Raw genomic sequence first — 27,963 nt, 5'->3', positions numbered from 1 at the left:
AAGGCCATGTCGTGGCCTATGAGAGTCGATGACTTGAAGAAGCTGAAAAGACCGCACCCACTTATGAGAAAGAATTGATGGCTATCATTCATGCTTTAGAGATTTGGAAGCACTATCTTATGGGTGTTGAGTTTGTTATTAAGACAGATCATCAAAGTCTTGGGTATTTTATTGTTAGAAGTCATCTCCTGTCTATACATATACACCACGGCCTGTGTTGTGGGTGTGCCAGCCCTTATTAGGTGTTTTCTCATTTTTCCCCACTCTCCGTATTTTTCCCCCATTTTTTCCTATTTTTCTGTGGCATGGGAGGCAGTCTTGTAGTGGCAGGAGGACCTTGAACTTGGCCGACTGCATCCGTGGAGACCCTGCTGCTAGCCGACTGCTCTGCACAGGTCGTGGACCTCCTTGATGCTGGCTGACCCCCCATGCTGCTGGCCAACTGTGCATTTCAGCAGTCGTGGGGTTTTTTGGTCCTGTCAGCTGCCCTACAGCAGGCCGACTGCTGTTGGGGGGCATATAAAATGGCCCCCAGTCCCCTTGTCACCATTGTATCATTTCTGGGATTCTTTTGTGTATATAGAGCAGAGTTACACGCCTCTACCTCTCTATCTCTTGTGCTGTTATTTTCTGCATTGCGTTTTGAGGACATGGCCATAACGTTGCTGTCACACTTGCCCTCTCAGTACTCAGCATTTTACTCGTCTCTGATTACCAGTGGTAGGCTCAGCACCATCACGTGGGAGAAGCTTGTGCCCATGGTCTTGGACCAGGAGGAACGATTCACGAACCCTCCACAGGGTGGAGGTTTGGAGGCCTTAACTCGCCAACGGTCAACAGGCCGTAACACGAGCAAAGGGAAGGCTTCATCGGAGAAGTCTTCTGAGAAGAAGTCCGTTACTGACCACGAGAAACTAAAGGCAGAGAGGACCTGTAATGATTGTGGCGAGAAAGGCCACTATTGGAGGTAGTGTCCCAAGCGGAAGACCAAGAAGAGTGAAGATTCCTTAATAGCAATCATGAAGACTCCGGCTTTTGTGCACCTGGAGGTGATGGACACCAATGTTTCATTTTCTTCAGGCAGGGAGGAGGTTGGAGGATTCTCCGCAACGGATACTCGGGAGTGGATTCTAGACAGTGGTGCTTCCAGGCACACGACTCCTTCCAGTTCAGATTTACAAGGTCTCTGCAAGTATTCTGGTCACATTCTTACTGGGGATACATCCACTATCCCAGTTCACAGTGAGGGCACGATGGAGATAGTTCCCGATGGCAGAGGGGGGAAGCATTCGTCCCAGGTGTTGTATGTTCCGTCACTTGGTTTTCATCTGTTGTCACTGCATCAGGTTTGCAAGACTGGCATACAGGTGGAGTTTGATGAGCATTTTGTTGCTCTCCGGGACAAAGCAACAGGCCAGGTGGTTTGGAAAGGCGGAGTGGAGAATGGAGTTTACAAGCTTTCAGCACTCTCTCTTCCAGGTCCTCAGGTTTGTGATGAGTGGCAGTCTAGTAATGGTCACTTAAGTGTGGATACGCTCCAGGTGCAAGCTTTCCGGGACCAGATGGTGGATAGCTTGCCAGTTGATGGCAGCAGTTGGCAGGAACTTTCCAGTACTGATGTTGGTGGTTCTTGTGTTCGTCAGTGAGAGGAAACTGAACAGGTAACTTATGCTCTGATGTCTCGTAGTATTCAGGACAAAGAAACTCCTATAGATGAGGATGTTCTTTCCACGGGGACCTTTCAGAAAGCCAGACAGGTGGCAATTGATTACTTGCAGAAGGAGGTGGTTTCTCCAGGCTTTGTGGTTCCGGATTCAGAGGGGGTGATTGACAAGTTTCAGAAGGCCTTGCGTGGTCTTCAACCGGTTTCCAAGACTTGGTTTTGCACCATAACAGGTATTGATCCTTGTGAGCAGTGTGATGCCTCTTTGACTCAAAAGCAGAATGGTTCATTGATCTAGTTGATGGACACCAGATTGGACGAAAGCTTCCTGATGAGACAATTGAGCTCATGGTTGCGGATGACTCTTTGGGAGGCAGGATTGTGTTTCCTGTGGTTTCTGTGGCATGCGAAGCATCATGGACTCTTGTACACAAGAGGGGGATTGATTGATAGAGTCCGACTCCACGGTTGGAGTGACTCAGTTTGAGGAGGAGATCCGGTGAAACCGATCCCGTCAAGTGGGAAAGACTCCGTATGACACCCACGTGTAATAGCACAACTTAATACCACAATTTGAAATGGACAACTTAATAACAACTTGAAATTGAAATGAAATGAAATGAGATGGATGGACACCAGCACTGGGGCTGGAACAAGCCGACCCCCCCTCAATATATGATATATTTATTGGGAGTATTTAACAAATACAATGCTCCATGGGTTCCAAGAACCACATGATGTCCATGTACAAATGAATACAGTACCAAACAAAAGGCTCGAAGTAGATATTCGAAGCAGAACGACCACTTGAGTGGTCCAATCTCTACGGTCCTGTGCTTTCATTGGACTCCGCGGAGAGCGCCCCACTGGTGTTCCAAGACCACGCACAAACAGGCGCTCTCGTACTAACGCCTGGCTCTCCCGATCTCAGCACCTTTGGACCGAGGTTCTCCAATAGCTTGGACTACCCGGCACCGAACGGGGTGTTGCCGTGGAGAGAGAGTCCCTTATCAGATTTATCACAAAATACTTTACTTAAATCTGAAAATTCACTTACTTGTGGATGGTGGATGGAAGACCAATACCCGGATGTATTTGTGTGTGTAGCTACTTGAGTGGGACACCAAGATGTAGCCACTTGAAGAAAGAAAACACCGCCTATGGAAAGGAGGTATAACCATCTGATGTGCAGGACACAGCCTGCGTTCTTGTGGAGGCGGCAGCGTAGCTTGTCTTGCTACAGCCGTCTAGTGATGCAGTCGCCTGGTGAAGAATACAACAGCCTGTATGTATGGAAGGAGAGGCTTGTGCAGTCGCCAGCTTTCGACAGGCGCAGCCACCTACTGAGAGCACAGCCGCCTATGAGAATAAAGGGGCACCTGGTTGCTGTACACGGACACCTGGCTGCAGCCTGCACAGCAGCCTACTGTGCAGTGGGCAGCCTACTGGAGGACAGGCGTAGCCTACTGAAGTTGAGGCGCAACGCCTGCTGGAGGTGGCCCACGACTGCCTGCAAGAGAAAAGGGCAGCGCAGCCTGCTGGTATGCTGCCGCCTGAGGAAGCAGCCGCCTGAGGAAGCAGAGGCAGCACGCTGAAGTTTTAACGCAACCATCTGCAGCAAAATCAGTCGCCAGCAGAGATGGTGGAGATGGCGTTGCTTGAGTACATGCACCGGAGATGGTCGCCGGCTGATTGTGGAAAACGATCGCGGCCTTCTCTTCTTTTTTTTTACGATGGAGGTGGTGGCGTCCTTTTGTAAGAGTTGGAGTGGAGATAACAAATTGATTTGGCTGGCTCCCCACGTATGCATGTGGGCAGCTCGTTCTATGGGGGTGTGGGTAGGTGACCATGCACCCACCCCCACACACACACAACTTAAGTGTGGCTCCCCACCTTGGCCCCTAAGTGGGTGCCCACTTTTAAGTGTATGTGAACATGCAACCTTATAAATCAAAAGGTTAGAGATTAAAGTATTAAACTAACATGTGCAATATACTTACCACCTGTTCACATGCAACAAAACTCGTCAGAAGACAGAGCAAACTTCACGACTCACTGGCAGGCGTCCCCGCTCAATAAGTAACTGTCACCATTTGGCCACCCAAATGGTTCACTCTTGCTTTCACACTATGTACATATTGGATTGGTGTCCATGGCTTATGGAATATGCCTATGCAGGTGATTGACACGTGTCATGCTGTATAGTTGGATATGATATTCCGCTGGGACTTGATGTTATCATGCCCGGAATATCTGGAGGACTTGGCTTTCCGCTGGGACTTGTGCCTTTGTGTACATGCCCGGAAACGCCTGGAGGACTTGGCTTTCCGCTGGGACTTGTGCCTTTGTGTACATGCCCGAAAACGCCTGGAGGATTGGCTTTCCACTGGGTCTGGTATCGCATATACTTGCCTGGAAACGCCTGGTCTTATATGGTTTCATGAACGGGAATTGCTCATGCCAATGCTGCATTGCATAGCATCTTTATGTGCTTGCCTGCAAATGAAATTGCATGCTGTTTTCATGCCTGCATGACCTATGTGTAGTTTCGGGCTAGGGGACGCCCGCCCGTGAACCGTGCGTGCGAAACTGTCTGCTGACATGGTTGTGTGGCATGTGAACAAGTGGTAAGTATTACCCAATCTAGGCTCAAATAGCCCTTAGGACTTAGCCAATATTTATAAGTGAGTGCGTTCCCATTTCATTAAAGTTTGGGCGCCCAAAAGTCACTTATAAATTATGACCGCTTCCAAGTTCACACTCACTGAAGTCCCGAGGCGGACAAGACTCAATGTCCAGGACCTGATCCTCCCTTTTTACTCATAAATGGGCATCTCCCCATGTCCCTTCACCTGATTGGATCCCAATTCACTTACTTATTAAGAGAAATTCGTGTTTTCTCTTCATGAGGATTTTTGGAGGCTGAAAACTCTGTTTTTCCACCATTTCTCTCCATTTCCAAGCTCTCCATAGCCATACCCAACTTGCTAGGGTGTTTTCCAAGCTTCCAAGAGTGTTTCCAAGTGCTAATCACTCTCCTACTCACTCCCAATGACTGAAATTCAGCAAAACAACTCTCATTTTTGCTGTAATTTCTGGTCTTTTTGCTGAAAACCCTAATTTCAGCCTTCCTTTCTCAAGTTGAACCATAGGGGAAGCTTTCCCAAGGTTCCCTTCATCCTCTTGAAGACTTTTGTCGCAAAGGATTGCGGCAAATCGAAGATATCAACACTTCTAAAGCTTCCAACGCGAAGGCTTCTGCTTGCAACAACTTCTATGAAGACTGGTAAGCTAATTGGACAATGTGTTGTCATTACTTACTCAGTAGAAGGGCAGGACTCCTTGTTTAGCCGCCCTGTGTAGTATTTCTCTTGTCCTATGTGCTCTTGAAGATGTTGCTACCTTGCTTGGTAGAACATAGAGCCAATGGTAGAGAATATGGGCACTGAAGTCGGGCCGGGCATCAAGGCAGCTCCTTGGTGATCTACATCGACATACCATTGTTTTCTAAATGCTGAATTTCATATGCATTGGCATGGAGGATTTGGCAATGGATGCCCGTGAAGCTATGTATTGAATTTCTCCAATAGTAATACAATTTACTCAAGGGAGGGGTCGGCCGTTCCGGCTCATTGTGTGCCTCTTGTCAATTCAGCAATTTACTTCTTGTATTTGAGCAAGTGTCCTTCAAATCTTAGTGTATTTAAGTGTATTGATTAGCATTGTGTTCAACCAAGTTACAGTAACACGTCAAGCAAACAAACACAAAAATACAAGTCATGCGAAAACAGTTTCAAACATGCAGAATATGAGTGCATGTGCAAATAGTATCATGGACATATCTCCCATTCATGGAACAAGTACAAAATATCTGTCGGCACAAAAATGGCACGACGTAAAACATAAATCTTGGTCTTCCTATGGAGTGACAGTCCCATAAGTAAGACACAGTTCCAGGCACGAGCCTCCCTATGTAGTGACATAGGCACGAGCCTCCCTATGTAGTGACACTGACTCTTCCATGGCGTGACAATCCCATGGATAGAGCACACTCCAGGTCATACACGGGTGGCACCAGTCTGGCTCCCGTCCATACGACACCTTCCTACTAACACACGGGTGGCACCAGTCTGGCTCACGTCCATGTCAGCAAGATACTGGTCTCTACACATGAGACACCGGCCTGGCCTCAAGTAAACGAGACACAAAAACTGGAGATGGACCAAATGGTCGGCCAATTGGTCACATCCGGACACAAGGAGATCTACTTCAGGCCTAGGAGCAGTTTTATGGAGCGGTAAGAGGCTGTCATCTCTTGCCTTGTCAACGACAGAGGTAGAGTACCGGGCTGCTTGTGATGCTGCTTATGAGGTGGTGACGTTGCAGAGGTTGCATTGCAGGATTGGGCTTCCACTGGAGAAACCCATGGTCATCGAGAGGCACTTTGTTCGTGAACAGATCGTTGATGATGACATCTTGCTAGAGTTATGTTCGACGGAGGACAATACGGTGGACCTCTTCACGAAGTCGCTATCTCAGGATTTGCTCAGGCAGCACCCCAACTCCCTGTGGTTGGTTTCACAGCCAGGAGCTGAGAGGGGGTGTTAGAAGTCATCTCCTGTCTATACATATACACCAGGGCCTGTGTTGTGGGTGTGCCCGCCCTTATTAGGTGTTTTCTCATTTTTCCCCACTCTCCGTATTTTTTCCCCATTTTTTCCTATTTTTTTGTGGCATGGGAGGCAGTCTTGTAGCTTGGCCGACTGCATCTGTGGAGACACTGGAGGTGGCCGACTGCTCTGCACAAGTTGTGGACCTCCTTGATGCTGGCCGACCCCCCCTGCTGCTTGCTGGCCGACTGTGCATTTCAGCAATCGTGGGGTTTTTTGGTCCCGTCGGCTGCCCTACAGCAGGCCGACTACTGTTGGGGAGCCATATAAAATGGCCCCCAGCCCCCTTGTATCATTTCCGGGATTCTTTTGTGTATATAGAGCAGAGTTACACGCCTTTACCTCTCTATCGCTTGTGCTGTTATTTTCTACATTGCGTTTTGCTCTTGTGTTCCCAGATTTGGTCATCATCTCCGCTGCGTATTCTGACAAGGGTGTTGGAAGGTTGGCGATTTCAATCTTGTGATCTATGGCTAGAAGGTGCCTTGGATTATCCCATAAGTAGAAGCATGGGAAGTCATATATAGGCTAGAGTTGCACCTTGTCATAGTCATCTCCTCTGGCCGATGTTTTGGGAGGCAGCTCACTGGGAGATGGGAGCCCGGTGGAGGGATGCTGCAGTGCCCGTTGGGGGTGTTCATGGAGCTCGATGGTGATGCATTTCCTGCGTGCGTTAGTCTTCCGCTACGCATTCTGACATGGTATCAAAGCCCGAGCGTGTGTGGTCCTCGGCGGCTCAAGCATGTGTGGTCCTGGGCGACCCCCTCGCGCCTCGATGGCTTGCGGAGCTCGAATCGAGGGAGGGTGTTGGAAGGTTGGCGATTTTGAGCTTGTGATCTATGGCTAGAAGGTGCCTTGGATTATCCCATAAGTGGAAGCATGGGTAGTTGAAGAGCCATATATAGGCTAGAGTGGCACCTTGTCATAGTCATCTCCTCCGCCCGGTGTTTTGGGAGGCAACTCACTGGGAGATGGGAGCCCGGTGGAGGGATGCTGCAGTGCCCGTTGGGGGTGTTCGCGGAGCTCGATGGTGATGCGTCTCCTACGTGCGTTAGTCTTCCGCTGCGCATTCTGACGTTTATGTCTCAACCTAATGTCACAAACATGGAAGCGTGTACACAAAAAACCATATCCCATACATAACATCATGGCATCATACATAGCATCTGACATCATCATCATCATCATACTTTGATACCACTGAAACAACAATATGAAAATTTGCACAAAGACACAAAACTAGGGGTTGAAGTTGGGCCAGCAGCCCCTGCCTCCCCGCCCCCCGAGGTATCTTTATTACCAACAGAGTGTTCCAGTACAAGAGAACGGGTGCCAAAGAGTAAACACTCTTCAAGCTGGCACCACATACATCCAGAATAAGATGAAAACAAATCAAACAGTAGCCTAAGTACTCAATCTCAAGCTTCCAAGAGTCTCTTGGGCACAGCCACACTCTAGTACATGATCACACCCTCTAGCAGTGATGTTGTCCCGAATAACCAGCCACGAAAACCTTCGCTCTGGCCACCCGAAGGTTCCACCCTTAGAGCCACAGGCTTCATGTAGGTTCAGAGACTGTTTACTGTTCAATTCTGTCACGAAGAATCTTGTTGAATTGGACTGCACAACCCTGTTTTCAGCCCACAAACATGTAAAAGTCACCCCAAGAGATCAGGTGAGTGCTATGTGGTTTGCCTTGAATCCCGAGCCTTCAGAGCATCAATAAACAGCCAAAAGACCTGTTGTACAGCAATCGACCATCCCTGTAGAGAAGCCAGGAATGGTCGCTTGCTTCAAGAGAGAGAGAGAGAGAGAGAGAGAGAGAGAGATAAGAATCGCTTTTTGTTGTAGCATCTATGGAGGCAGTCCCCACGCTATAAAACAGCTCTGTTCATGGTCGACCAGCTCTCTCTAGTTCCCTTGCATGCCCTCTTCACAACTGGCACCAACCCTGCATGTTCCACAGCCAAAAGTAGCTGGAAAGGGAGGCGCCTAGCTGATTTTGGCCCTCCTCCCCCCAAAATAGCAACTCGTGGAGCTTTTCTTGGCTTGAGGGCTGCCCACTTTGAGTGATAGCCAAGTTTTGTTAAAAATTCGTCCCTTTTGATGTGAACAACTTAAAAATTGTCCACCCGAACATAAGTGTATGTGAACACTTTATAATTTGTCCGCCCAAAATTAAGTGTATGTGAGCACCTGCACTCATAAACCTTAGTATAATAAAATATAAGATGTAAATTGAGTTTGGGGTCACTTACCACCTGCAAAACACACAAGACCACCGCCTTAGTCCCAAACAGGTGTGCACACACGCGTCCACAGGATTTCCAGGCGTCCCCGAAGCCGATGGACAATCACAAGCAAAAATACCAGGCATTGTCCAAGCAATCAAGACAAGTCATTCATGCATGTCAACACACACACAAATGCGTTATGCATAATATTCTAGATTCCATCTCCCAACTTATTCATCTTGTACCGAACCCTTCTCGGGCACCGCCCATACAGGTATAAAGAATGCTCACCAAGGTGTCCACCCTTCCATGAGACTTCATCAACATGCCAAGAACTCTCACCAGGGTATCCACCCTTCCATAAAGCCCTTCCACATGTATTGAGTCATGCCAAGAACTCACACCAGGATATCAATCCTTCCATGGAGCCCTTCCACATGTAACCAATCATGCCAGGAGCTCAAACCCGGATCTCAATCCTTCCATGGAGTCCCTCCACATGTACTACACCATGCCTAGAACACACACTAGGGTCTGTACCTACCCTTCCATGGTGTTCCTCCACATATGCATAGTCAGAAATATGACACCTAAGATGGGCTAGTTATTTGGCTCAATTTCATTTTCAGATTATGCATACCCATGGTAAAGACAACAAAGTAGCAGATGCTCCATCTCGAAGACCCTTGAGCCATGAGGTTTCTATGGGTTACCATATGGATTTCACTTTGATGAAGGATCCTTATGCTACCAAAGAGGATTTCAAAGATGTTTTGGAACAGATTGCAGAATCGAGATTTGGTGACTTTTTATGTTATCAAGTAGGGTTTTCTTATGATGCAAACCCAGCTTATGTGTGACACAAGGAATTGAGACCAAGGTAATGGAAGAGTGCCATGCTCCTTCTTACATGGGACATAGTGTAACTTGCTCGGGAAGCGTGAGAGTGGGTGTGCATCGCTTTGACCATGAGCACAATTAAACATTTCGACATTTAATCACAGCCATTAAACAATCCACAAAGCTGAAAATAAAAGTTGCACAACTCACACCGCATAGAGACCGGAATGGGCCGACCCCCCCCCCCTTGGAGTATTTTATTACCCAAGGAGAAAATATCATGTACAAGCTTTGAGGGCCTTACTCTCCCCATGGGAGATGCCAGATTATCCATATACAATCATAAACTTGTCCTTCATCCAATATGGCTATCCAATAGGTCATTCCATAGGCGCACAAACATGTATAGCAGCCCACATGGCTCTTCCATACGTGCATAAACTTATATGACAGCCCATATGGCTCTTCCACGAGCACATAAACCTATAAACCAACCATGTGGCTCATCCATAAACTCATAAACTTGTAAACCAGTCCATGTGGCTCATTCATGAGTTCATAAACTTGTAGAACAGCCTGTATGTTATCTGCGCCTGCGAGCTCCGCCTCTCCCCCTCCCGCTGCTTCTCGCCGTCGCGCCCCCCTCTCCCCCCCGCCTTCTCCTCCGTCCTCTCCCCCGCCTCCTTCCTCGCACCCTTCCTCGCCATCTCTCCCCCGCCTTCTGCCTCGCATCCTCCCCCGCCATCGCTCCCCCGCCTTCTTCCTCGCATCCTCCCCCGCCTCTTTCCTCACATCCTCCCCCGCCTTCTCCTCCTCCGCCTCCTTCCACGTTTCCTCCTCCGCCTTCTCCCCCCCCCCCTTCTTCCTCGCTTCCTTCCCCCGCCATCTCTTCCCCCGCCTCTCTACCCCCCACGCCTCCTCCTCCTCCGCCTCGCTTCTCTCCCCCGCCATCTCTACCCCCTCCGCCTTCTCCTCCGCTGCGCGGCTCTTCCCCCCCCCCGCCTTCTCCCTCCCCTCCCCTTCCGTCTCGCCCCTCCCCCCTCCGCTAGCTCCCCCGCCTCAGCTCCCCCCTCCCCCCCCCCCCGCCCCACCCCCGCTATCCTGCAACCTTCCGCCTCTCCTTTTCCTCGCAGGGCTGTGTCCCTCCCGTTGGTGACCCCGGTTTCTTGCCTTTTCCCTCTGGAGGACTCCATGGAAGCCGCTCCGACTACCCCTGCCGATTCCGGTCTCCGTCTGGAGTTCACAGCTGAAGTTCATCAGTTGTTTGTTTCCACAGTATCCGCTCTTGAGGCCTCCTCCTTGGTCTGCAAGATAGTGGGTAGCCGTCCGATGCGGAGAGAGCTTCGCGACCTTCTGCAAGGCAGCCTTGTTGGCGTGCCTGCCAAGATCGTCAGCGTAGATTTTTTGGGACGTGGCTACTACCAGGTGGATTTCGAGTCCTCCCAGGCAGCTCAGATGGTGCCGGCTCAGAGCCCCATTGCCCTCCGCTCATCCCGGGCGTTCCTGGCGCGATGGACTCACGGTTTCGACCCCGCTTCTGACCCGCTAGCAGGCACGACAGGTTTTCCCGTCACTATCTGCTTTCCTGGACTCCGTAGGGAGTACTTGCCCCTCTTGTCATCCATTGGCAAGGCGTTCGGGCAGGTGGTGGAGACGCCTCAGACAGCGGCTTCAGTGATAGCTCGGGCGGCAGGACTCCCGGCCATTCGTGTTGTGGTTCCGTCACCGGAGTCCCTCCCGAAGACGATCCTCCTCCCTTGTCTTTCTGGAGGACATCTGATACAACGCGTGGAGTATTCGGGCCTCCCCGGCCAGTGGAGATGGGCCATCTCGCACGCGCCTGTCCCCGCAAGGGGGTTCATCCCTCACGCTATGCCGCCTCTGGACCCCCTGCAAGAGACCCGAGGGGTGGCCATCCACCTCAGAGACCGGACATCCCTGGCTCGCCTCAGCAGGCGCCATCATCTGACGAGCAGGCCCCGACGGAGGATGCCGCGCAGACCCAAGAGGCTGGCGGATGGGGAAACGCCCGGCCCGCAGGGACCGTCGCAGACGCCAGCAGGCAGCACAGGCTGGCGGACAGGCGACTCCGGCTGGCGTCCAGGCACCTACCCGCACTTATGCTCCAGTCAGGGATAGGCGGCCAGCAGGTCCCACCTCGATGGACGAGGATTCAGACTCAGTGCCCGTTGAGGCCGCCGGTGGAGCCTCCCACGTGGAGACCCCGCCCCCGCCTTCCCCCTGCGGGGGGCCCCGCCCCCTCCATGGAGCAGATTCCCGAGGATCCCGGGCCGCACTCTGCGACCCCCGGCTCCTCTTCCCCTCACCCGGAGAGCACTCCTTCCACCCCCCCCTCTCCCCCCCCAGCCCCCCCCTCCCGCCTCCCATAGGGGGCCCCCCCTGACACCTATCCTCTGGCAGATGCCTCTCCATCCTCTCCTCGCTCTCCCCCCTCCTCTCCGCGAGCCCCCATCCCTCCCTCGGCCTCTCCAGGATACTTCGCCAGACCACCCACTGCCCCGAGGCAGCGCAGCTGGGTAGGCCAGAGTTCAGTCCAGCGGCTGTTCCACCGCCACTCCAGGCCGGTGGAGATGGCGATCCTAGCTTCGCCCACCACAGAGTTCTCTCCAGCCTCCCCTGGGGGGCCCCCGCGAGTGATGGGGCTCCCAGTGGATTACGATTTTTTCAGGTGCCTCCAGCTGGATGCTGGCCCGTTCGAGACACTGGTCGCGCCCTTGCGAGTTTGCGTGGTGTGCCATCCCTCTCGTTCTCCTTCGGTGGTGAGCAGCATGGTGGCATTCTCCTTTCCTCTCAGTGTTGCCCCAGACACAGCATGGGATTGCAACTCTGTAGAGGAAGTTTTGCGTGATCAGATACTGGAGTTTTCTCACCACTTCAGTGACTTGGGGCTCACAGACCTATTGCAGACCCGATTACACTCAGCCTGCATGAGCTTGTTTGGTATAGGAGATTGGGGGCAGATCCGGTCCACACCTCAGTTGAGGCGGTGCTACTGATTCTCCTCCATGCCGCCCCGAGGGTGCAGCCTACCTTTAGATACATATATGCAGAGGATTGGTCTCACGCCTATGCCCTGGACAGGGCGAAGGCGGAGTGGGGCTGGACAAAGAGACAGGTCACCCTCTTTTTGGAGAGACTCCGCACCCGGACAGACAGTGACTATTCTCCCTCCAAGCCGGCGCCCAAGACTCACAGAGTGGAGGGCAGATCATCCGGGCCGGCTGAGAGGGGTGAGCCAGTGTGGCGGCTGCTTCACTTGCAATGCTCATCCATGAGGATCCTCTCATGGAACATCCAGGGTCTCGGTGGACATCGCTGCTACATTGGTCGGGGTAGACTTTGCCAGGAGATCCAGAGGGCTCTCGTTGGAGGACCCATAGATATCCTTTTCATCCAAGAGCACCACCTTTCTGCCGGGCGTACCCGCACCTGCGGGAAGATCTTGCCAGGCAGGAGTCACACTTTTTGGTCACCGGCATATGGCTCCCAGGGGAACCAGGGTGGAGTATGCATCTCAGTCAGCGAGCAGCTTCTATCCGAGGTTGTGGATTTTGGCACTCTGGTCCAGGGTCGAGCGCAGTGGATCATCCTTCGGGTTGGGGAAGACCGCATTGGCTTCCTCAACTTCTACGCCCCTAATGGGGCGACCGGGAGAGCCGAGTTTTGGAGCACCATTAGGCAGTCCCTCCCCTTGGCAGACCACTGTCGCCTAGGGGGGGATTGCAACATGCTGGAGGATGCAGAGGACAGGATGGGGGGCAGCCAGGAGACCATTCATGGGCCGGAGCTCGCTGCCTGGGAGGAACTAGTGCTGCAGGTGAGAGGCCAGGATCCGTGGACTCTCCCGGAGTTTGGCAGGTTGCAGGGGAGTTTATCTTTCTCGCGCTCGGATAGACGGGCCACAGGAGTTAACCTTTCCCGCATCGACAGGTTTTACATTGATGAGTGGGCTTGTGATAGAGGTGGCACTGTGGACATACTTGCAGGCTCCTCGTTTTCAGACCACTTTCCAGTGCTTCTCCAGATCGAGGACCCTACGAGAGGAGAGCGAGGCCAGAGCGTCCGGATTCCAGATTGTCTCATAGAGGAGCCCGAGATTGCGACCAGTGTTGAGCAGGTCTGGCAGGAGCTGCAGTTCAGGAGAGGATCGGCAGCCAGCGATCTTGCCAGGGGCTTGCAGGAGATCAGTCGGATGCTCAGACAGGCTGGCCTGGACCGTCTGGAGGCCTTCAAAGAGCAGGAGAGGAGCCTGCGGAGGAGTCTAGCGTCCCTTCAAAGACTCCAGGAGAGGGATCCTACGAGCCCTTGGATCTCAGAGCAGATGGAGTCAGCTCGCACAGAGATCAGATCCATCGAGGAGAGGAGGGTGGAGTTCCGATTCCATGCTCGGGCTTCTTTTTGGACACAGGCTGGAGACAGAGTGACTCGAGATTTCTTTGAGGCGACAGGGCCTCGCTTCAGACGAGAGGGTCTTAGGCGTCTTCGGCAGGCTGATGGCCAGGTTGTGGTGGATCCCCCCAGGGTTCGGGCGATAGCCACAGATTTTTACAGGAATCTGCTCTCTGCTGAGCCAGCAGATGACAGGGTGAGAGAGGCTCGGGAGGCAGTCTGGAGCTTCACGAGACCGGTTGTGCCGGCCCATTTGCAGCACTCCCTTCTCTCCCCCTTCTCGGATACGGAACTGGAGGAGGCTCTTCAGGCACTTCCTCGGGGCAAATGCCCAGGAGAGGACGGTCTCTCAGTGGCTTTCTTCCAGAGGTACCGGGGTCTCTTACATAGGGGTTTCAGATTGGCATTCCAGGAGATTATGGAGTCGGGAGTCATGCCGGACAGCATGGCTGAGGGGTTGATTCACTTGATCCCCAACGAGGGAGGAGACAGACTGGAGATTAGACAGTGGAGACCGATCAACCTTGCTAGGCACGGCCTACAAGGTCCTAGCTAAGGCGATCAGCAGGCGGCTTCAGCCTCACCTTCCGGACATCATCCACTCCACGCAGACAAGCTTCATCCAGGATAGGAGCATCCTGGATAACATCTTCTCTTTCTGGGAGGCTACGGCTTTGGCTAGGTTTCGGCAGGAGGATCTGGCAGTGCTCCTTCTCGACTTCGAGAAGGCATATGATCGGGTGGACTGGGCCTTCTTGGAAGGCACTATGGAGAGGATGGGCTTCCCCCCTCAGTGGATCCGTGGGGTCTCTGCACTCTACACATCGGCTCATAGCCAGGTGCTGATACAGGGCGTGCGCGGAGAGAGGTTCCAGCTCTCGCGCTCAGTGCGGCAGGGGTGCCCCTTGGCGCCCTTTCTTTTTCTTTTCGTAGCGGAGGCCATGAGCACTTTTTTGACGGCACAGGATACAGGTTTGCGGGGCCTCCAGCTCCCCATCCGCACCTCGGAGGAGCTCCTAGACTCGGAGTTTGCGGATGACACTGCTGTCTATCTTCAGGGAGGAGAGGAGAACCTCCGCCGCTTCGCCTCAGCCATGGACAGGTTTTGCAGAGCTTCGGGCGCTTTGATCAACTGGCACAAGTCGTGTGGGTTGTGGGTCAGTTCTATGCTCCCCCCGACTTGGAGGCCAGTTGATGGTTTTCAGTGGCTGCCCCCCCCCCCCCCCCCCCGGCACTACAGTGCGCTATTTGGATGCTATGTGGGCATTGACATATCTCCGGAGCAGCAGATAGCCCCCCTTCTTCTGAGCATTCGGAAGAAGCTTCTGTATTGGAGTACCGCTCGTTTATCTCTAGCTGGCCGAGTAGTTGTGGCCAACCAGGTTCTGCTTGCTACCATGTGGTACATCACTTCTTGCTGGGCCTTCTCTCGGGCGTGCATTGGCCAGGTGCAGAGGCTCATCAGGAACTTTCTTTGGTCCGGTGGCGACGGGCGGCCCGCCAAGGCCAAGGTGGCATGGGCTGTGATCACTCAGCCGAGGGAGAGAGGCGGCCTGGGCATTGTTGATCCTATTTGCCAAAGCCGAGCTTTGCTTGGCAAGTTGGTGGTTCGTGGCCTCCTACCAGGCGCTGAGCCGTGGAAGGAGTTTCTTGTTTCCAGGATGCTCAGCCGCACTCCTTCTCTTAGCGGCCCTTGGACCCCCAGCATCAAGTGGATCTTTACAGAGCAGCGATCCAGAGGAGTGAGCCTTGGCTTCGAGGAGCGTTTTGCAGCTAGCCTTCTGAGGGCTTGGGCGCATCTGAGGCCGTCACTCTTCCAGACTCCCCCGGGCACCGATGAGGAGCGCCTGAGGCAGCCATTGATCTGGAACCCCTTGATCCGTCTTCCCGGTGGCCATATGGTTGGATCGCGGTCTCACGTGTCGTGGGGCCCGTTGAGCTCCGGCCCAGCCCAATCCCTAGACGACTGGATTTGTTTTCAGCAGCTGCCTCTAGAGGCTCAGGAGAGGAGACTCAGTGGGATGAGGGCAGAGAGTTGATGAGACAGGACATTGAGGCGGCCATCCCCCGGGAGTGGCGGACCCCAGTACAGGACCCTCCACCTCCATAGTGGATGGGCGTCTTTACTCGGCATGAGATCCTTCTAGCGGTCTGCGGCACAGCAAAGAGAGTCGCCCCACTCACTTTCGAGGTGGGAGAGGGTGGCCAGCTTCAGAGGACACGACTAGATTTGGATGAGCTCCAGGGTTGTATTTTTTAGAGGGTGCGGGTGGTCGGCTTTCATCAGAGACAGTGGCATGTAGACCCCTCACCGGCCTCGATAGGGGAGGACTGTTCTTGGAGATTATGGGCTTGGGACAGCAGGCCTCTTATTCGCCTTCAGTGGGATCCAGGTGAGTGGTTTTGGCGAGATCCCTACTCGGCCCCTACCAGCCCAGGCATCCCCTTTTTTCAGTACACAACGAGGCTGGGGCGGTGGATTCAGAGGCACAGGATAGCGAGCACCCCGGCGGCGGCCGAGCATTGGCGGCGACAGGGGCTCTCCCCTGCCTTTCTTAGGGACTTCTAGCAGCGCCTTTGGGCCAGCTTCCGGCCCCGGAAGGTGACGCTTTTTCTCTGGCTCACAGCGCATAGAGGACTGGCTGTGGGAGCCTGGCTAGCTTTTGGCAGACACCCAGCGTCCTGCCCTCGGTACGGCCATGCACAGGAGTCGCAGCGGCACTGCTTATGGGATTGCCCACAGGCACAGCAGGTCTGGCAGCGCGCTCTCAGGATGGTTTTTGCAGGCTCGCCAGGTGAGATGCTGGTGACGTGGGGTGCGGTGGCTTGGGCCACGGACAGCGGCCCGGCCCTTGGATATGAGGACGTCCCTGGCAGTGCGACCATCCAGGTCTCTGACAGGGCGATGGCGGTGGTTCCGACGCCAGACTTCTCTTCGGCAGTCCCTCAGGAGGGGGACGGGCACAGATGGGAGATGATCAACAGCATGACGGCTTGGCACATATGGAGAGCCCAATGCAGGGAGGCCATTGACCGCCAGGCGACTCCACCGGCGGAGGTCATACAGGCCCTCTGGGTGGACATCATTCACACCTTGAGAGGACACTGGGGGAAACTTCAGGGCGACTCGGATCGCATAAGAGGTCGCCGCAAGGCTTTCCTCCGCACTTGGCAGCCTGGCCCTTTCCTCATCGTGAGGGGCAAGGATGTCACTTGGCACTATAGGCCTCCAGTTTGGCTTTTCTCACCTCCCACATGTACTACTAGGTAGCCCCCCCCCCCCCCCCCCCCCCCCCCCCCAGAGAGCGGCCAGCCACGGGGGTGGAGCTCAGGTGTTCACTGTGTGTTTTTTATCCCTCCTTGTGAGGTGAGCTTTGTAGCCTTATGGCGTTTTCTCATTAACTAATAGAAGGATCGTTTTTCCGGAAAAAAAAAAAAAAAAAGAACAGCCTGTATGTTGCATCCATGAGCGCCAAAACTTGTAAACCAGTCCATGTGGCTCATCCATGAGCACATAAACTAGTATAACAACCTATATGTTGCATCCATGAATGCCGAAACCTGGAAAAACAGCCTGTATATTGCATAAAACCAGAAATTTCAACAAGCTTTAGGACTGTTTTGCTGAAAAACAGCCATCCGGGATGTGCAAGACGGTGTAGAGTAGTGAAAATCATTTTCCCCAAGTTGGATATGGCTATGGTGGCCTTGGAAATGAAGAGAAATGCTGAAAAATCAAAGTTTTCAGCCTCCAAAAACTTGCTTGAAGCTCGAATTCGCCCAAGAGAGAACTCTTTCATGTTCAAATAAGCAAGAAAATGCTACAATGCCATGTGTAGAGCTGAATTAACAAGTGTGAAGACACTTCTCTCACTTTTATCCTCTTATCTGCCACATGTCCCAAATCCAAAGGCCAAAAATTCCACAATCTTCAGCTCTAAAAGTATCCCGGATGATAGCTAATTTCACATCGGCGCTTTGGCAATACTCGATCTCTGTTGAATTTCGGAGGTAATGACGCGAACAGAAATTCCATCGCAGATTGCCAAAAATAGCAACTTTCCCTATAATTTAGGAGATGATCTCTTTGTGTTCCACCACATGAGAAATACATGTAAGTAAGCACAATGTAGAAACCTGTTTCATTGCTCGATCTCCCCCAAATCCTCAAGAGTTCGCCATACATACTTTCCACTTGACGCTTGAGCTCCAAAACCCATTTTTGTGTCGAAACTGTCTCGAGTGCCTGGACCATGCTACGAACACTTGGTCCTTTGTACTGGATAATCCCCCATTCCCAAAGCTTGTACATTCTTGATCTTTTGGACATCCAAAGCCTATCCACACACATGAATTCTGGAGATGTCCAAAATGGTGACACAGACACCTTGACTACACTTCAAGATTTGGAGAACCATGTCTTGAATGGGTAGAATGAGGAAGGACATTGAACTTTATGATTCGAGAATGTTTGGTTTGTCAAAAGGTCAAGTTTGATCGACAAACACCAACAGGATTATTGCACCCATTGAATGTTCTATGGGAGAATATTGCTATGGATTTTATCTTTGGATTGCCAAAGTCGAGGAATGATGGTATATGGACCTTTCTCAAGATACCAAGAAGATCAACCATGTTTTTTTAATCGATTGGACCTTTCAGATCATTGAAGGACACATTATGCCTTCCATGACAGTTTATTGAAACCAGGTACAGGTTACCCTCAAAGGAGCCTGTTTTGGAGGATCCACCAAGGGTGGAAGAGCCAGAAGAGATTGTGTTTCATTCTATGAGAAAAAGAGGAAAGACAATGGTCAGAAAGATCCTCTTGGAATTCAAGAATTATTCGCTATTGAATGCAAAATGGATACCAAAGAAGTACTTCTAGGACTATCCAGATTTACTTTGAGCTTATGAAGAAATGGTTGGTCTAGATGTATTTGAAGTACAGATATGGACGTCTTGCGATTAAGACACATTCAAGAGGAAGGGATTGTGCCTCTAGCTCTCTTCATTGCATATATATATATATATTCGACTGGAACTGACCATTATTCTGCTTATAATGGTTACTTGGACATGCTCTAGTTGGGTGGCAACAATGCTGGATAGCCCAAGGAGCAAGATTTGTATATGGGAGGCAACGATGCCAGATGACCCATTGGACAGCAACGATGCCAGATATCTTGGACTTAGCAATCGGGCGGTCATTGTGACCAAATGTCGGCGGTCATTGCGACCAGATGGCCCAGATGTCTCTATTGGATTTCGCAGTCAAGCAACCATTGCAACTAGATGGCCTAGATGGCTATTGGATTTTGCAGTCGGGCGGTCATTGTTTGCGACCAAATGACCCAGATAATTGTATTGGATTTCGCAGAGTTAGGTGGTCATTGCGACCAAATGATTGTATTGGATTTCATAGTCGGGCAGTCAATGTGACCAGATACCCCAAATGACTATTGATGAACTCTTGGGCAGTCCTAGTGACCAGATGGTTGAGGATACTCTGAGCGGTCCTAGTGGCAAGATGGCTCAGCACGGTTTCGATGAAACCAAACAAGACAATCCATAAACGACAATCCATGAACAAGAGGATCATTACTTGTGCATTGCATACTAATGTATGTTTGAATTTCGTTGACTTTCTGTGCTGTTTTTGATGTATGGACAATGCTTGGATTTCTGGCATGTGATAGTCCACTGGGCTCCAGACTTCCTGGCCAGTACTACCTAGAATACCCAGTAGACGCGAATGATGCATACTTGTTTGTTGACTAGCTTGTGTCTAGTTTTTGAGGAGATAAGTGAGCATTTATGACATGCCATGAAGATGTACCATCAAGAACAAGGACATCAGTCAAAGAAAAGGCATTGAGATGTTACCAAATGAGCAGATGACACCACGAATATGGGAAAGACCAAATACACAAGCTCACTAGATGGGGCTAGTACCTTGACATATATGGATGTACTTGATGTACCTTGAAACATATGGATATACCAAGGACATATGGATGTACTTGGAAGATATGGACATGCTTGGAACACTTGCGGTCCGCAGTTGAGGATAACGGCGATGTAAGAGGGAGGGAATGCAACTATTTGGTCCTCCTAGCTCTTTTCACATGATAGAACTCATGCTTGGACACATGAACAAGTTGATGGACACATGGGAAAAGGGTTTCTAAAGTCGCCATTGTAAAAAGCGCCAATCTTGGTCAAAAAGCAGGAAAAAGAAAAAAGCCAAACAAGGTTGACCGCGAGCCAAGGACAGCATTGAAAAGAGGAGACTGAGACGGACCAAAAAGCTAAAAGATGCTTTCTCAAAAAGTAGCTCTAAGGCCAAAAAGCAAGGCCTTAAAGCCAGAAAAGCAAAGCACTAAAAGTTGAGTAATATTTAATTAATAAAAGTAAAAAGAGCAAAAGCAAAGGCAAAAAGAGAAAAGCAAAGCATAAAAAGACAAAGCAAAAGCATGATGGCTTTTTGGCAAAAAGCAAGGCCCGCCCCAGGTATAAAAGAGCTACTGCCCTCTTGTTTTGGACATCAAGCTTGTGGAGAGCAAGGAAACCCTCATCTTCATCCACCTGTCACTGCCGCCCAGCTCAGCCACCCCGGAGCGGCCGCAGCTCAACTCAACCACCCCAGAGCCGCCATTGCTCAGCTCAGCTAAGCTCAGCTTGGCCGCCGCCCAACTCAGCCAGCTCAGAGCCGTCGTCGCTCAGCTCAGTCCGGCCGCCGCCGAGCTCAACCCAACCGCCACCCAGCTCAACCACTCCAGAGCCGCCACCCGACCGCCCCTCAGCTCCGCCCGGCCACCGCCCAACTTTGGAAGCTTGAACTTGGGCATGAAGCTTGGACATGAACATGGAACTTGGGTATATAGCTTGGGCATAAAGCATGAAACTTACACATCGAACTTAGATATATAGCTTGGGCATGAAGCATGGAACTTACACATGGAACTTGGATATATAGCTTGGGCATAAATTTTGGGCATGAAGCATGGAACTTGGATATATAGCTTGGGCATGAAGTTTGGGTATGAAACATGGAACTTAGACGTTGGACTTGGACTTGGATCTGGACTTGGACTTGGACTTGGATCTAGACTTGGACTTGGACTTGGACTTGCATTCGATGGACTTGGATTTGGGTTTGGATTTGGATATTAGATTTGGTACTAGCCCAGTGAGAGATACTTGTGGGTCATTCCCGTGGTGTGCTCGGCATCAGAGATCTCGTGCCTCGACATCGACATCGACTTGGATATCCTACATCGCCATATCTATTTGTTTTGTATCCATTGATTGTATTGATCCTGGCCAGCATGCCCTTGGATTGTTCCTGAATAAATTCTTGAAAGGGGGCGGGGCGTGGTGTACTGTGCAAGATCCCTATTCCCTTCTATCTCTCCCCTCTCTCTCTCTATCTTTATCTCTTGGACACATGGTTGAGTCTATCACTGCATGCCTCGATGGGCTTACAACAGTCCAAGTCAAGTGCAGTCCAGTGGACAGCAGTTTTCAACATTGTACTTCCTGATTCTCACAAGCAAATACACCGGCCAGCGGTGAGGGCCCTTGCGAGGGTAGTTGGGACCCAATATTGTGTCCTTGCCTATCTTCTAAACTCTAATCTCTGTGCATTCAGCTTTCAGCAAGTGTTAAGCATCAATATCTTATCATTAAAACGCTTCCACAAGCAAATGCGTGTTCCGTTCAAGGACCTGAAGCAAATGCGTGTTCTGTTCAAGGACCTGAAGTTGCACGGGAGTTAGAACGAGTGGAAGACTAAGATCAAAGGGATTTCAAAAACTCGCATGTGAATTTGGATGTCGTAGATAAGTGTTGATGTCAGATTTTCCGGAGTCAATGCAAGGTATCAGAATTAATCTCCAAGGACCAGTAAAGCTGGGAGTTGGTGCAGCACGGATAGTCCGGAGTCATCAAATTTCATTCTGCAAGTTTACTCAAGTGGCAAATGAGCTGTTACACATGTCCGCAGTTCCAGTGGAATTAATAGAGCTGGATCAACAATTGGAAAAAGAGCCAGAAGATATCATGGAGTGTCTAAAGTATTACGTCAGGGGGTGGTTTTTTCCATTTTGTCATATTGGTGTCACGTGTACCTGCTGCACTAGGGTGCCACATGGCCATGCTGCTACAAAGTGCACATTAGATACCTTTTAGATGAGCATTGAGCATATTGTGAGCCCCATTCCAGGGACGTGCGCGAGTTGCCACAAGGCTAGGACACTTGGTGCATTGTCTCGCAGAGTTCTTGCATTATGCCACACACAAAAACAACCAGTTGTACAAGTGTTTGGATAGCTTAATTAGGCCTAAAAGCCAGGCATTGAGAGAGAGAGAGAGAGAGAGAGAGAGAGAGATGAGAGTTATAACTTTAAAAACATTAGCTTTTCATGGCTTTATTACCATTGAGGAAGCTCGAATTATATGTAGAGTTATAAACACACACACAGTTATATATCTATAATTCTATGGAGTTAACCATATAACTATATAAAGTTAAATAACTATAGCTATATAATCTTTAGTTAAAGCATGCTAATTTTGTGCTGCAATTAAGCTAGATTATCCCTAACACCTATGCATAGCAAACCTAAGCCACTGCATGTATGACTCCCTAGGAAAAAAAATCCTCTAATATTAATGTAACATGCTAAGCAAAAGCATGCTAACACTAATTAACGCACAAACTAGACGCACAAAGGTGGGAGAGAGATTTGCCTAAAAAATTAAAAGTTTTAACTACATGAACAAATATTTCTGCTCCATCTGAACTCCCAAATGCTCTGTGACTCCAATGATTGTACAATGATGAAACCTATTGTGCTAGGGCTTTTCTTATCCAGCACTGCAGTTCAAATTAAAGAGGAGGGATGTCACATCCATGCATGACACCTCTAGATAACAGTACGCAAGGCTAAATGGGCTGAGATAAAAAGATCTTGATGAGAATCCTGTTTATGGGAGGAAAGATGGCCACACAAGTTGAGGTAGTTTTTTTGGTGGGTTGCATGCGAAGGTACGGAAATGTACACCATGCTAAGGCAGCATGCACCCGCAATAAGGCACAACATAATGTAGAGCAAGAAAAATCAGTAGGAATCACGAAATGAGAAGTAGTGCAAATGAGCCAGAAAGAGGGTAGACCTACACAATAAAAAAATGGATAGGCTGAGAGATACGACACCTCCTCAACAGATGTATTAAAAATAATACTTTTGCACCAAATATGGAATGCGATTTACAGGCAACAGCCAAACCCCTAAAAAAAGGGAAAAAAACACCGACCTGGGTCCCAGAAGAGTTGATGTACAAGTAGATTGGTTTGCTGGGGTTATCATAATCCAACCATAAGAGCTCCGCGACCACAAGCTCCGTGACTGCTGGTACAATCTAAAGTTCATTCAGCATAGTCAATATAAAGGGTATATTCAGAATAAAAAATGACTGGCAAATGCAGAATCAATCTAATGATGATTTTTGTACCGGCATTCCAAGATAACAAATTCTAGCATCCAGTAAAAGAGAAGGCAAATCTGGAGGTGCTGTTTTCGGCCTTCCATATCCGCCTCCTCCACGATACATGCTCACACTCATGCTCAGCCGAGAAGGCCCATTTTGCAAGGTCGTGAGACTCCACATACCCGTACCCTCTGTATAATGGTGTGCTGATGATATTGTTTTCTGCACTCAGCAAAAGTTTTGTTCCAGTCTCTCTTTGTTGACAAGACAAATAAAGGTAAAAGCCATGGTGATGCTAGCCTACCTCGGTAACCCGTTCTGCCTGGCGCTTGATTGGGCTGTCTTCCGTCATGAACATGTCCATTTGAGACGGAGACAGGCCATAAAGACCACTAGGCACATTTTTGAAATTTTCTATCACTGCAAAACAATAAGGACCCTGGGGATAAGGCACAAGGACTCGTGAAACATACCTGTACAGGTTTGCACTTGATTAAGTACACTAGAGATTAAGTGGATCCTGCAAAGTGAACTCTGTATTTTGTTTATAAAACGCTTCAAGGCTACAGCACTAGGCATTTCTGGGACAGTTCTGGAAGTCAATATCCCTACTTTTATTGTATAGTAATATGTTCTCCACATCAACAAGCATCACAAAAAAACACCATAATCTACAGGTAATGCTAAAGTTTCTTCTCTTAAGATAGTGGTCTGTGTGATGACATGTCACCTTACTTAGATTTGCCTTTCATATCCCTGGCCTATTTTGGCAATTGAATTCTAAATGAATGATTTGTGTACCTGATCGATCTAAAGAGCTGATCATTGACACGTGTCATGTACTGATGAGTTAAAGACAAAAACAACACCTAAGGTTTCAACCTCCTAATACTGCCTATGGCTGCTATTGGTGTGAGTCATGTAATGAAACTCCAAAGATAAGTTGACACTGCTATTGGTGTGATTCATGTAATGAAACTCCAAAGATAAGTTGACATTCCATTATTTCAGTCAATCCTAGTCATATTTGAATTTAACACTACTGTCTATCGTCCCTGGTGAGTTCTGCATAGTCACAGGAAACAGCCGTTTCAGACCCTGGAAATGCATTTCTCCATTTCAAGACCCCATCCGTTTCCATGGCCGTTTCTCATTTCCCAAGCGATATTGTCACATGAAACGGCCAATTCCACCCCTAAAAACTAGTTCCCCGTTTCCATTCCTCGAACGTTTCCGTTCCCATTTCTAGCGACTATGGAGTTATGCCACTTCAACTGGTGTGAGCTACAGCCGTTGGTGACTTTTTAGGACCAAAGTAATTGTCATGTCCAATGGGCTTATATTAATCTATGGAGGCTGGATTTCTCCTTCCCACCGCCTTTGTTACATATACATATAATAATGGAAAATTCAGGTTATCTCCCACATGTCCAATGGACTTATATTCATCTCTGGAGATGGATTTCTCCTTCCCACCGCCTTTGTTACATATACATATACCAATGGAAAATTCAGGTTATCTCCCACATACATACATAAACATATAAATGTATGCATACATGCACAGACAACACACACACACGCACAAATATGCATATACATGCACAATCATTCATATATTCATTTGCACGGATGGCTGCTGCGCAGAGGCATGCATAGTCCATAAACAGGAATACAAGAAAATCTACTCAATCAAAAGGATTAAAGATTGATTAATGTAAGAACTACAAAGAATGGAGCTTACGTCCATCTTTGAGATTCTCCTGCCGGAACTGCTTGGGGATGTGCTGGTGGGATGCAGAGGCTCGGGCTCGCCAATAGGGTTCACGGCTTGGATGATCGGATTTCCGGCCTCCGGAGTTGGCTTTAAAGAGGCGAATATCGCCGGAGAAGGGCGAGGCCTTGAAGGCCAACAAAGATCTGGACGGCAATAGACGGCAAGTATCCCCTGATGCTAAAGCACCTTGTGCAGGCAGCGCCATAGCTAACAGCTTCTCACAAAAATTTGTAAGAGAAGTCGTACCCAGCTTGTTTTTTTCGGCAACCCTATTTAATTTTCCACGAATATATTCTTTTTTTACGTGTTTCATAATCGTGATTCATAAGGTTTAAGCTAGGGAAAAATCTTTCGGAATCTGTCTATTTTGGCAACTTTAACTAGGCCACTTTATCTCCATCTGATCCAACTTCCTCTCTCTTTCTTTCTCTATTTGCCCCTGTGTGTGTGCAAGTGACAATACAGGGCAAGGAATGGTCCTTAGGAAGCTTTTCTCGGTAGGAGGATGCCAACTGGTGAACCAAGCGGTAGGTCCCTAGGGAGCCATTGGCATTTCTTGATCAGAAAAAAGCTTTTCAAGGACCATTCCACGATTGACCATCCTCTGGTCTATGGGAATGTTTTAAAATTCCAAGTTTTGGTGTGATGTCACTATCTGAAGGCCTTCACACATCCAGGAAGCAGAATGAACCCTCCCACCTTTCACGTTGCAAAACCCAAATTTTACACTCTGGATTCGAAAAAACTCCCCACTATAAGTTCAAAAAAACTTGCTGAATATTCAAATTTATGTGGACGAGGACCCGTGTCCAATGCCCTTGTCCACCTTCTTCACCCGGATTTCACATTGACAAGTTGGATTCAATGTTTTCCTTTCCCCCACCCGTCATAGATGTGTACAGGCCCAAGAAGGGTTGCAGCCCCTTTTATGGTAATCTACTATGCCATCGACTTAAGTTCTTAAAAGGATATATCATCTTAAGATATCCAAGGATACAACACCCTAAGTTAACCATGGGGGGAGAGAGAGAGAGAGAGAGATGTTCTGATGCCCAAGATTGCATGTGGCATCTAATTAGGTAAGCATGTATCTATACAAGAAAGCTATATGTGAGAGAAACCTATTATATAGCTATGTGGATGTCCTATTGTGTGAGTACTCCTTGAACATGAAAGCTATATGCGAGAGAAGCCTAGTGTATAGCTATGTGGATGTCCTACTATGTGAGCATGTACTCCTTGATTGAGAAAAATCCCCTCTCAATAATCTTTCCCTTTTTCCCTAGTGTATAGCTATGTGGATGTCCTACTATGTGAGCATGTACTCCTTGATTACGAAAAATCCCCTCTCAATAATCTTTCCCTTTTGTAAAGAAAATTAATGTCAACATACTTCTAGAAGATGTGAGGGAAGTGTGCACATATCATTAAAAAATATGGGCATTCACAAAATTATGCAACTTAGTCACCCCTATGAACATATCAAGATCCACTATCCTAAAAACCATCCATGCCTCTACTCTGCCATGGTAAAAAAATAGATATGGTCGAAATGTCTCACCAAGGCTACTCTCTCTTAACGTCTAACTAACAAAAAAAAGATGCTCAAAGGCAAACACTATCATGTTGTCCACAATCGAAAGTCCATGCTTTCTCTAACTCGAATCTAGATCTTAAAGAATGAAAGCCTAGTGTGATGGTAGCATTGTGCAAATTTCACACTTGGCACTTGCTTAACCAAATAGTGAGGCACTCTACATCCTAGAGAGAGAGTGGGGAAGAGGATGAGGTATGCTCGTCACATACTCATTAGATACAAAATTGAGATGATGCCAATAACTTCAAAGCTAAGCATTGTTCATGTAGTCCAATTGGTTAAGGCTCTAGGAATGTACTTGGGTTTAAATCTTGATGGCTTCATATGTGTGATGTGTTGTTGCCTATAACTAATATCTCAAAAAAAAGATAATAAAATATTCATTTGGTCTACAAAACTCGAAATACCATGGTATTGGCATAATATATAGACTCTCATGCTAGGCTCCTCAATGAACATCATGGAGGTGACACCTTTCATTGGCTCTTCAACACCATTTTTTAATGATAGGTAGATATCAAGATTTGTGAAATAGACAAAGAGGTCGTGTTGTAGTGTATATGGTGTTCTATAGCCATTCTAATATTCACTTCGTTTTTGTGGCTTAAGTAGATCACCCTAGCACTTGTAATTCAAAGGGCATAACCAACCTTGTCTAGATTATATATTCTAAAATAGAGGATTAAAATTCTAATTAGATGAGAGACATGAGTGGATTATTATGGTGGAATTGTTATCACTAATTTTGTTAAGGCAATTGGATAGAACATTATCTTACAAAAGAAGGCCATTTTAAATAAAGTGGGTTTCAAAGTTCATTCCAGATAGTTAAATTTGCAACCCTTTTTACCACTACAAGCATGCTTTTGTACCTTCCACATAAAGGTTTTCAAAAAATTTAACAACCTTACACACCCTCCACTTAGAAATGTGGGGTGTATATGAGCCCTTAAATGAATTGTTGGGGGCAATCTTTAAACATGAGGCTTGCACACAAGTTAAACATTTTTACCCTCTTATAGTGTGGACATCCCCTTAAGTTCTTTTTAAAGATCATCTTAAGATCTCCAGGGATACAAATCCTAAGACAACCATGGTGGAGAGAGAGAGAGAGATTATACCTAAAGAGGCTTTTATTGGTGTAAAACCTAATGTTTCACATATCCAAGTGTTTGGATGTAGCCTATGCTCATATTCTAGATGTTGAAAGAAAGAAGCTTGATGATAAATGTATATTTATTGGATATGGTGTTGAATGCAAGGCTTATAAAATGTAT

The 27,963-nt window shown here is 48.8% G+C and overlaps 1 protein-coding gene across 1 annotated transcript in view; it reads right to left on the bottom strand.

Annotated features, from left to right (window-relative positions):
- The window catches only part of LOC147613738 (ATP-dependent Clp protease proteolytic subunit-related protein 1, chloroplastic-like), a 37,620-nt gene extending 12,253 nt beyond the window's left edge, over positions 1 to 25,367 (bottom strand). The window contains exons 1-4 of the mRNA XM_086781717.1: positions 25,057 to 25,367; positions 23,617 to 23,732; positions 23,337 to 23,534; positions 23,139 to 23,243 (exon numbers count right to left, since the gene is read on the bottom strand). Of these exons, the coding sequence (XP_086637843.1) occupies positions 23,139 to 23,243; positions 23,337 to 23,534; positions 23,617 to 23,732; positions 25,057 to 25,294 (657 nt within the window). The 5' untranslated portion in view covers positions 25,295 to 25,367. The remainder of the gene's footprint in view (positions 1 to 23,138; positions 23,244 to 23,336; positions 23,535 to 23,616; positions 23,733 to 25,056) is intronic.
- Between the last annotated feature and the right edge of the window lie 2,596 nt (positions 25,368 to 27,963).

This window comes from Cibotium barometz, chromosome 43 (assembly GCF_041138505.1).
Source record: "Cibotium barometz isolate CiBa-2024 chromosome 43, ASM4113850v1, whole genome shotgun sequence".
Taxonomy (NCBI): domain Eukaryota; kingdom Viridiplantae; phylum Streptophyta; class Polypodiopsida; order Cyatheales; family Cibotiaceae; genus Cibotium; species Cibotium barometz.
This window is presented reverse-complemented; position numbering and strand designations above follow the sequence as displayed.